This window comes from Solanum pennellii, chromosome 10 (assembly GCF_001406875.1).
Source record: "Solanum pennellii chromosome 10, SPENNV200".
Classification (NCBI taxonomy): domain Eukaryota; kingdom Viridiplantae; phylum Streptophyta; class Magnoliopsida; order Solanales; family Solanaceae; genus Solanum; species Solanum pennellii.
In genome coordinates, this window is record NC_028646.1 from 57862681 (window position 1) to 57874914 (window position 12234).

At 30.7% G+C, this 12234-nt stretch overlaps 1 protein-coding gene across 1 annotated transcript; it reads right to left on the reverse strand.

Annotated features, from left to right (window-relative positions):
• Nucleotides 1–901: 901 nt before the first annotated feature.
• Nucleotides 902–4937, reverse strand: LOC107032160 (3-oxo-Delta(4,5)-steroid 5-beta-reductase-like). The gene is made up of 2 exons (XM_015233740.2): nt 4821–4937; nt 902–2184 (listed from the first exon to the last, which is right to left on the reverse strand). Exons 1-2 carry the CDS (start codon nt 4857–4859, stop codon nt 1066–1068), a joined length of 1158 nt encoding a protein of 385 aa, XP_015089226.1. The 5' UTR covers nt 4860–4937; the 3' UTR covers nt 902–1065.
• Between the last annotated feature and the right edge of the window lie 7297 nt (nt 4938–12234).

Here is a 12234-nt window from a genome sequence, read left to right on the forward strand (position 1 = left end):
TTTACTATTAGGCTATGAGCACAAACACAATGGTATTTGATTTACTTTATTGTATAATATGCAAATATTAGCATGTTGTGAAAAATTTTATTTGACTTTTTTTTTAAATTTTTTATCTTGAAAATAAAATATTAATCACTTCAATTTAATTTATGTGATACACTTTCTTTTTTAAATTATTTCCAAAGAGTATTATTTTTCTACTACTAGAAACAACATTAATTTGAAATTTTTATTTTACCCTTAAGAAATATTTTGTAATATTACTTTTTGATTCATTTGTCTTTATAAACTCAAAAACAAATAACCGAACAATAGTCCGAAGTTGCTATTTACAAGGGCAAAATAGATTAAATATTTGATCATATAATGAACATGTTTATTTAAAGGCGATATGGCACCCACAACCTTTAAATTCTGGATCTGCCTCTGGTTAAACCCCTAAACATGTTTCATCTAGGTCTTAGGGTCCTCTCCTATCAATTTAGACACCAAACAACTCACGAAACATGCAAAGGCACACTAGAACATACACAAGCACATATGTGACTATTCGTCGAAAGTCAGGGTCGTTCCTTGACGTTTGACTTCAAACTCAACCGGATTGACTTCAAAACTCATCTACACATTAATTTGACTAATTAGAAGCCCTTAGAACACAAGTGAAACTCTAGTTCAACCTAGTTCATTATGAGGGTCCTAACATTTGGTGTTTTATTTTTTTGTCCTTAAAATCTATAGTTGTAGCTACCCTTTGGGGTGCCGCAGTGGTTTGAGTTTGGGACTTCCATGTTGGAGGTTTCAAGTTCGAAACTCCTTGCCAGTCTATAGTTGAAGCATTAGGGAAGGGTTTTAGCTCGACTTAGGGTGAACAACCTAGTACGGTAAAGATGGTTGAATGTCGAAACACTTAAACTTGGTTATAAAACGTTTGTTCACGATTGTATAACTGTATTTAAGTAACAATCAAACTAAACATAATATTTAAACAAACAATATAGTACTAATAACCATCCAAACAAGATTGGATGACCATAGTGAAACCAACATGAGGGATGTGACTTACTAAGGAACAATTTTGGAAGCTTTGATCTTATAAATCCATGAAATGAAGGCATTTTTGGAGTTTCTAAAACCCAAAAAACCATGTTCCTTGCTCTTATTCATAGTATCCAATGGACACTCTTCATTGAGAACAAGATCAACAAACCACCAACCTCCAATCTCCTCCAATTTACTTTTTACCAATCCATTCTCCTCCACAATCTCATCCCAAATTTTTCCTTTATCCTTCATCATCTCCTCAAGTCTCCATCTCTTATTTTCATCAAATTCTTCAATTTCCACTTCAAACTCCTCACCTAAAACTTTCCACAAATGCTTCCAGTGGAACACATCCCCATTGCTTATATTAAACGCCTCATTCTTCGCGTTTGGATCCACTGATGCCCATATATGCTGCTCCGCAATTAAATCTGCATCTGAACAAATCGAATAACCATCCCACCCACATTTAGAGCCTGGAAATCTCAACGGCAACCCCTCGTGTTTACATATAGCTGCATAAACACAAAGAGTTCCAATAATGTTCATCATACTATACGGTGAAAATCCAAAAATCAACCCAGGTCTATGAATTGACCATGTTAATCCTTCTTTTTTCTTCACCTCCTCGAACAAGATATCCTCCAGGGTGTAATAGAAATTGGGTACGGGTAAACGGGGCAAACCCTCGTGATATGGGGTATCATGTGCTATTTTTCCAAACAATTCAAATGAACCATGATAGTGTTTTAGACCCGTTTGCAAACAGATATGACACAAATTGGGGCAATTGGGGATAATCGCATCGAGCACATTTTGTAACATTTTTCCATTGATTTCACAGTTTTCAACCTCTGTTGGCCGATTCGCCCAAGTAACATAGAAAACGTGAGTGATATCAGTGAGAAGAGTGAGTCTAGATTGGGTTTCTTCTCGATCCGATATGTCACATTGGATATACTCAATCGGATCGTTGACATTCCACGGTGGTCTAGGGCGGCGTGCAACGCCGTAGACCTTCCAAGGACCGCCAGGAGTATCGGCACAAGGGAGGATCTCGGCGAGACTATTACCGACGATGCCAGTGACTCCGATGATTAGAGCGACACTTTGAAAATTTTCATCTTCATCAATTTTTTTCTGGGTTATTAAAAATTATGTTAGATATTAGATATAGAATTGTGGAATCATAAAAAATAAAATAAAATTGAAAGAAAATATATGGTAGTTGTTAATTACTCTAATAATTATGGATAGAATTTATTTTAATTAACTAAGTCGTAGCCATTAAATTGAATATATCTCATGTGTCATCAATTCAAGTAGTAAATTGGGGGAATAAAGAGAAGATGAATAGAGAGCAATTAACTCCGACTTAATCTGATTGTTAAAACAGAAAAAGTTCAAATATATTCGATATTATTTGAAAGAATTTAAATATATATTTTTTATTTTTATATATTTCTTTCATTCTATGTTAACATATATAGATAGACCTTCAACTTCAACGTACATACATAAATCAACTTAAAAATCAAATAATCCTCCCTAAAATTTAATTGCAGAGCTTTCGTAGTGGTTGTGTGATAATTTGAATGGAAATTTTAAATAAAGAAGACGGACTGTAAAAATAGGTTTTGGTTCAAACTTTGTCATTATTGGGTATATATAAATGGATTAAATAGATGGATTTCAGAGGAATTGGGTTAATATATAATATATAATTAAAATAAATGGCGGTTTAATTCTTAAGCTCCATTTCCTAAAATTAGGGTACATAATAGATGTTGGATATATGCTAACAGGAGTTAATCTATATTGTTTAATTATTTAATTTATATGACACAAAATAATTTGAAGAGTCAGTTAAATTATAATATGTAATTGTTCAAAATTGATTATTATTGTAATTTATAATTTTTTTATATATATTTTAATAGTATTTATTTTCTCCGCTTCATTTATGTGCTGAAACTAATAAAATTTTGAGAAACAATGAGACTTTTTATATGTATTTTAAATATTTAAAGTCATTAATTATTGTTATTCATACTATTATTTATGTTATTTCTATTGTCTCAATTTATGTGGTACATATATAATTTTAAAATAACATACAATACTTTTTACGTCATTTTCAGACAATATAATTTACTTTTTCTGTCTTATTTTTATGATGCTAATAAAATATTAAGATTCAATTAAATTTATTATATTTTAAATTATTAATTATAATAAATAATTTAATGTTTGTATATAATTTTTAAATATATAAATACCAAAGAAATAAGAGTAATAAAATTTAAAGACTGTACCTTTTGAAACTCCCTAATATAAGTTATTAATTTTAAAGAAAAAGTTATGCTGTTAAATTTTTTGAAAAAATTCATTTAGGTAATTCGATAAAAGTTAAACTTATCTATGTTATTTTTATTTAAGAAACGTTTATTCATGTCATTTTGTAACTCCGATTTTGCAAAATTATTTTACACCCCAAGCAACTTTTAACAATTTCGAATTGAAATTTTGGACCAAATGCACTTTTTTGCATCTTTTTTTCCATAAACAACTTCAAATTTTTCAACATTTTCATGAAACCATCTCAAATTTTGACTAATCATTAATTTCTTTTTTTTAAAAAAAAATTATTGTAAAATCATTTGTAGAATTTAAAAAATGCATTTGTATTAAAATTCCAAAAAGATGAAAATCAATTCCAAAATTTCAAAAATTTGCTTTGATTAGTGTTTCTGTAGTTGCTTTGACATTATGTCTTTGTTCACTAGCTAGTATTTTTTGAGTCTATGTTCAAAATTTCAAATGACTTGAAATCATGGATCTAATTAAAAAATGTTAAATTTTTCAACTTTAAAATATTACAAGTGAATCTTGTTGAGTTAGTTTGAACTCGCAATCAAAAAATATCTAATTTTGGTATCTAACTCAGATGGAAACTACTCTTAAATTTAAGGTGATTTCATGACGGAATGAAAAAGTTTAAAATTTGAAAATTGTGAATATTCTTTAGGTGTTCTTAGTGTTCTTAAGAAAGAAGAACCAAAAAGACTATATTTGAATCCAAAAATTCTATAAATGTTAAAAGTTGCTTTGGGTGTAAGAAATGAGTTTACAAAATCAGAGTTAAAAAAATAACATGACTATATTTTTTTCTTTAACAATAATAATATAGAAAAATCAAATTTTTAATAAATAAAATAATTAATATTTTTTAAAAATTTATAACATATTAAGAGCCTTTTATCTTAATTATTATATAAGAATTAAAAAGAAAGCACGTAAGTAAATGAAATGCCAAAAAAACTATTAAAGTCGGCCCACAGAACTTATTAAAAGATAAAAGAAAAAAATTGACACATATATCCGAAAAGCATAACGAAAAAATATTTGCATATCATTTTGACAGTTATATTTATCATTTTTTCTTTCGAAGTATCAAAAATAATTTGTAAGCTGACAGCACAATGAGGAGCTGCTTCTGAGACCTCTTTTTAATATAAAACATAATAATATATAGATATGTATTTTGTCCTTTGCCATTTTCAAATCAGAAACTAATATTATCATCCTAAAATATACTATATAACATAATTTATAAAAACTAGATCCATATAATAGTAACTACATACTACGACAATTTTGTTTTCACTTTGCTTGAAATTAAAGTGTGAAAAAAAAAAAAGCAAAGGAAATCTTGGAATCAAATGGAGCATATTTTATTAACGCAAGATTTTAGAGGAGAAGAAAAGAAAAAATACCTTGGCAGCACCAATAGCTCCAGACCACCACCAGCTCATGTTATACAATGGAAATTTTCTTATTTATTTTTTCTAATAATAACTCAACAATAATGATGGTTGTTGAAAAGTTTGGGGAATAGAAGGGACTATAAATAGACATAAAGGTTGGCCAATATCTATCTAACTGTCCAAAATATCTTTTTTCTGGAAGGACCATTTTTCATACAGATAAAAATTTATTTTCATTGAATATTTATATCAAATCAATACATATATGATATGCGTTTAAATTTATTGTTCATTTTATTTAATCATAGTTAATTGACATGTATTTTACTTTATTAAATAACATAATAATAAAAATTATATTAATTTGATGTATACAACCAGTGCAGATAAGTTTTTACTACGGATAATAATGAGGACCCGGGGGGCGGGGGCGGAGGAGGAGGTTGTCACGATCCAAAAATGGACGTGATGACACTCATCTTATCCCACAAAGACAAGTCAGCCTAAACTCAACAATTGCAATAATATGTGGAAAAATTTACAATCAACTTAAAAGTACCTCCAAAACCTGGTTGTCACGTGTACAAGTCTCTAAAGTATTACAATTGATTCAAAAGAAAAACTCAACTCTCAAATGATCTTGTTTCTATAATAGAACAATATCATAATTAAGGAGAAAGAAAGTATGTTGGACGACAAACAGCTACCTCACAAATCTCCAAGAAGCCTTGAAAAGAAGAGAATGACAAGTACCATAAAAATTCAGGCTCATAACCTAAAAAATTCGTACAAGCAAGAGGTCAGTATTAAATCACACGGTACTCAGCAAGTAAATTTCTAAACACAAGCTAAGGGGATAAAATACGGGTACTCCTACCACCCCAACTGAACCTCCTCAACTATAATCTGCATAAAAATCCGCCAACCTAACACCTCACAGTTTACATAACACGTAGCTCAACAACAACACTTAAACAAATTACATATTCTCCACAACAACACTTTAACAAATTATATATTCTCAACAACAACACTTCAACAAATTACATATTCTCAACAACAACACTTCAACAAATTATATATCCTCAATAACAAGCTCTGTATTCATCAATCACAAGTTCCACAAAAAGGCAATCACAAGATCAACAAAACACAATATGAAGTTCACTAATGATAAGTATGTGTAATGCAATTGAATGCAATGTCAAGTATAATGATGCATATCTGACCTAGTGATACACACTCGTTGTCTCTCAGTTCGGGACCCATGGGGGATATATATGTCCATGCATCTGTCGGAGCGCATAACACGACCCTCGATAATAGTAACCATCCCGACGCGCAATACATCCCTCGAAATATAGTATCCATCGGGGTGTGCGATACAACCCTCGTAATGGTACATCTTCTTTAATTTCTCATTCTTTCTCAATGCACATAGCACTTGTCACAACCATGTCTCAGAAAAATGCAAAACAATGCAAATGACATATTCACAAAAATAATGAGGAGATGACCATTTTAATAATATTGCACAATTCACAATAACATCAACAATGATTCAACAAGCCTTTCAAATAATTCTCCATTATCAACACATCACACACAAACAATTATTCACATTGCCTTTTATTACCCTTTGTTTTCATCATTAGAATTAATCAAGGTGGACAAGTCAACCCATCACCAATATCATTACTCACAAACATATACCACAAAAAAATACACACATTCCATACACTTAACAAGAGTTTAGAAATCCACTTGCCTCAAATAATCAAGAATTCACTCCGGCACTTAAGCCTTCCACTTTCGTTGAACTTTCAATAAGTGCAATCTATTAACATAACAATCATAATAAGATTTTGAACTAACAACGCTCATATCACTATGTGTCTAGTTTAGACCCAAAAACTCACTCAAATTCCTAATCAAGTTCCTAATTTTGATACCAATTAATATAGGAACTCTCATATTTTCCAAATTTCAAGCTTAGGGTTATGTTTTATTTTGTCCAAACTTATAAATGTATTAGTACGTATATAATACAATTCGCCCAATATATTCAAAACTTGAATCATGATATTATTCGATATACTCATATAACACAGTATTCTCAATTCAATTTAATCTTATAACTTAAATTATACAGTAAGTAACTTGAGAAAACTTTTTTTTTATTATTATTATTATCATTAGTCATCTATCATATAACTTCAACATCACCCAATGATTAACTTGTCCAATCATCACTTCTAATCATTGTTCAATTGATTACTCCTATTAATCACTTAACAACATTCTCAAGTCCAAAGATAAGCTTATCATATTTCAATTTTTAATTTTAATTCACAATTAGTTTCTCTTTTACAACCAATCATCTTTTGATAATCTATCTAAATAATAATAATAATAATAATAATAATAATAATAATAATAATAATAATCATAATAATAATAATAATAATAATAATAATAATAATGGACAATCCATATAAACAATACAAGATTAGTCGATGTGTGATTTACCTTATTAATTCTCGACCTTGTTTCTCCATGGGTTATTAGCCGTCATCGGCTTGTGTTGCCAATAATAAAAAAAAAATACATCATTTTAACTTATTTCAATAAACAGGTCAAGTGGTATAGGTTCTTAAATAAATGACCTGTTTAGTTCATTAACTATTGATTAAATCAAATATCTACAATTATCCATCAACTAATTATCTAAAGTTAAAAGAATAGATCAAAATTTCCAAAAATGACCTTCTGGCTCATTACATTTTCCACCTCTAAAGATCATGTTCGTCCTCGAACATAAAGAAGAAGGAAAAAAATAAGCGACGTTACCAAAAGTCTAAGTTATAACCTGTCAGTCGATGTTCATCTCTCTATGTGAGCTCCTCTTTAAAATCATTACAACAAGAACAACTACCAAGAACTGAACTTTCGATTCAAAACTTGATAGATCTATAAATTATAGATAATTATCAAGACACAGACTAACTCATGAACTCAATCTAAACATAAACCCATTAAACGTTAACACAACCATCGTGATATATCTTTTCTCAGATAAACAATTTAATATTTTTACCATTTATAATCATAAATGAGCTTTAATCGACTACCACAAACTCATAATGATCTTATCAAGATTCCTTTTCACAAACCATCACGAGCTAAATTTTTTAAAATCTAATATTTAGACTATAGGTACTCAACTTATCTAACCAAAAGAAGAATAAGATTAAGTAAACACCCAACAAGCGATACATTTTAAAATGCAGAACCTTTAACAACACTCTAATATAACTGTAACTCTTTATAACTCTTATATAAGTTCTCATAAGTAAGGTTGTGCATGTAGAACTATCGGTATACTTCAATTATCTCAACAACGTCAAATCTATCATAACTGAAATGACTAAGTCTTTCCAAGGATTTTATCATATCAAGAGGACATATCAGGATCAGTATACCCAATCCACCACTAGGAATTCACCCATAGATGTAGAAACACACACGAGCATATGCAGCGAATCACACTCCAAACCATGTCTAAAATGAAGTAGGTGGTCATCTAAAAACGTACAGAACCAAGGTCTGATAACATAAGATACTCTTTCATAGTGAACATATCAAACGGTTATATTTAGATGACTCCATATCTCAATTTTTAGTCACCCATAAATAACTAGACTGATCTCATTACAATCTTACACACACTCGATTTATCAAGCCTCACATACGCACAATACTCCATTGAAGTCAACATTCATAATATCAACAAACATCATAACCACACTATCCATTTGTCTACTCTCAAACCATCACTAGTATCAAAGTCTTTTTAGCAAATACATTATAGCCTTCAAAATTTTGAACTATGACTCTCTATCTCTCTCTCTTTTAATTTAAGCATCAAATGATAAATAAGATTCTCATTCAAGGATGATATGACTAATTTCCAATCTAAAAGTACTTCTCCATTGAGGTAAAATAATTGAATCACAGTGTCAACTTCACGCTAATTTTCACATATCATTTTTCAACTATCTATTCAAACCATCATATACCTCATACCAACACTTAAGAAACTTTTAGTCACCCGAATAATCTTATATATTATAAGCTCATAGTCTCTACTAACCATCAAATTCCTATGTAACACATTATAACAGTCTACATGTCCCATCAACAAAGTAGTTTCAATCCCATCAAAATCTTTATTAATCATGTAGAATTGGAGGTCCATAATGTTCCGTATACATAAGTCACCTACAATAATCTGAACACAAAGATAAAAATTCATACAACCTTTAACTCCGAACAAACGATCTATACGAGAGATCTTATTCCTTCACATCTCTTAAATTTTTTTCATGAGGTAAATTTTTAAATACCTTGAACCCTTTAATACAACATAATTTTTTTCTTGTAACTAACTTGCTTACCAATCTAATCATTTCACCAACAACCCATGATATTTTATCTTATACTTTAAACAAAAAAAATTTAAGAGAAATACCTTCTTAGGCCCTTTAACAATCAAAAGTAACAAACTCTACGACCCAAACCTGCACATGTTCTTTCCAAATGCTCAATACTCAATGTCTCGACCAAACACACTATCACAAACCTAAACTCACCATGAAAAACTTGAATTTTGAATTCAACTGTCTAACACAATCCCTTTATCTATCAACATTAGCTCATACCTTGAAGATTTTTATAAATTCATGTATCTTATCTTATCATTGAGCCTCTCCGTCGACCTTATCATATCTTTTGCTAAAAATTCAGTTGTACTTACTACCAAACTCAAAATCATAAAAAAAAACTTATAATAAGACTCGAGTGTCGAGTTGAACAAACTATATACGCCTTTTTTGAGTTTTATCCAATAGTTTTTAACCAATATGATAAACCCGTAAAATTATCACAATAATCTGACCAAAATAGATGAAACCACATGTCTCTGAATTCAATTATTCACTCTTTCTAAAGATACAATTTTGGCCCTAACAATCTCAATAAACATCCTTGTTCTCGATCGACTCTTTCTAAAGAATAAACTACACTACACTAATTCTTTTCATTTATGACTCTAGCTCTTTTCAATATTATTCAAGCGGTATCTCAGCACCTCCTATAACTATCCACGCAATCAAGCTACTCACCAAATAATATCAAACCACAACCTTAAATGCTCGCAAGTCGTTATTACATTGCCAAATTCGTTTAACCAACAATTTGTATTATATAGTTGCATCTCAATCACAATCCATCACAAACTCCTATTACCATCACGGTTAGCTATCTCTTGTCATCACCACGAAGTAAAGCTTTTTATCAATATGACACCTTAAATTCAGTTATACCAACCAAAATTACTCAATTTTATATGCATTTTCTTACTAAAATCTTCAATTACCTTCACACAAGTACACTCTTTGAGACTTTATTTAACCATAAATTTTCCACTATGGTATCTATCCATTCCCTTGGACCTTAAGATGAAATTACTAGTCCTCATTTGGAATCCCTCATGATACACTTCTCAACTTAACGCATTAACACTATATCAATGATCCACCACTAGTGTTTTCCTTACAATATAATGTCTAATTCATTCGTCTTTCATAACAACCTAATTGGTTTCTCAAATATGAATAAGAAATCAAACCTTATCATACGAGCACGTGATACAACTGATAACTCTTTATGTAGTTAGTATTCACGCTTCACAGTCAACATAGCCGTTTTCATACACCACTAGTATCACATCGTTAAAGACCGTCAAGTCCACCACTAAAACACATCATACCAATCGAAAATATTGTACCCAAATAGTCTACACATTCCTGCCCCATTAAGTAACTAACCTATACTATCAAATATGTTCGGTCTCTCGTCCAAAGAGATATGCTTCCTTTCGTAGATCAGGTCAATGACAAGAGTAACACATTCTCTAACGCTAAACACGTGAGAATTGGTAACGTTATAGTAGTTGTATTATGACCCTTTTTGATATACACTCAATCTATGAAAGATTCTAACCTTGATTGGTGGAACATCACCCTCATCATTCACTAAGAAACTCGTATATGTTATTGCAACATTACTAACCATAGTTTTCAAAGTAACACTGGTCATTACCTATCCATTCCTTTAATCATTCCACTTCCAATTATCGAGCTAATCAAGATATTTCCTATTCCACACAAGTACTAGTCGCTCTATTAGGGAAATTAACAAAAAAAATAAGCACATTCATAAAATACCTCAAATTATTGTTCAACCTCATCATTCATATGTCCTCAAAATATTTCATCAATTAATCACCAAACTCAATCTATTCAGACCATTAAACATTTCAAATCTGACAAACAACCTTCTATAAGTCTATCAATTCCACGTTTATAACAAACCTAACATTCAAAATATATACAACATATCAAATACTCAAATGAGGAACTACGCATGACTCATCACATAAGCGAAAGTGAATGGAATGAAGCGATAAGAATCAAAATGGGACCAAGTACGCACAATAGAGATTGAAGAAGTGAAGATATTTTTCTTAAAAATCACTATAAACTCTCGAAGATAAGTACAGACGTCTCCGTACCGATACTCGAAATCTATTTAGACTCGACTTGTACAGACGCGAGACCCATGAACTTAGGCACTGACGCAAAAATGGACGTGATGACACTCGTCTTATCCTACCAAGACAAGTCAGCCTAAAACTCAACAATTACAATAATAAGCGGAAAAATTTACAATCAACTTAAAAATACCCCCAAAACTTGATTTTCATGTGTACAAGCCTCTGAAGTATTACAATAGATTCAAAAAGAAAAACTCAAGTTTTAAATGAACTTGTTTCTATAATAGAAAAAGATCATCATTAAGGAGAAAGAAAGCATGCTGAGACTACAACCAACTACCTCATAAATCTCCAAGAAGCCTTGAAAAAGAAGAGAATGACAAGTACCATAAAAATCCAGGCTCATAACCTACAAAAATTTGTAGAAGTAAGGAGTGAGTACCAAACCATACGGTACTCAGCGAGTAAATCTAAGGGGATGAAATACGGGTACTCCTACCACCCCAACCGAACCTCCAGAACTATAAGCTATATAATTATTAGCCCAACCTAACAACACACAGTTTACATAGCACGTAGCTCAATAACAACACTTAGACAAATTACATATCCTCCACAACAACACTTCAACCAATTACATATTCTCAATGACAACATTTCAACAAATTACATATCCTCAACAACAACACTTCAACAAATTACATATCCTCAATAACAAGCTCAGTATTCATCAATCATAAGTTCCGCAGAAAGGCATTACAAGATCAACAAAATACAATATCAAGTTCACTAATGATAAGTATGTGT

Excerpts from the sequence above, each read along its gene's own strand:
- LOC107032160 (XM_015233740.2), bottom strand. The coding sequence starts at position 4,859 with ATGAGCTGGTGGTGGTCTGGAGCTATTGGTGCTGCCAAG. Across the intron at positions 2,185-4,820 it reads GAGCTATTGGTGCTGCCAAG|AAAAAAATTGATGAAGATGA; the intron begins GTATTTTTTCTT and ends TTAATAACCCAG.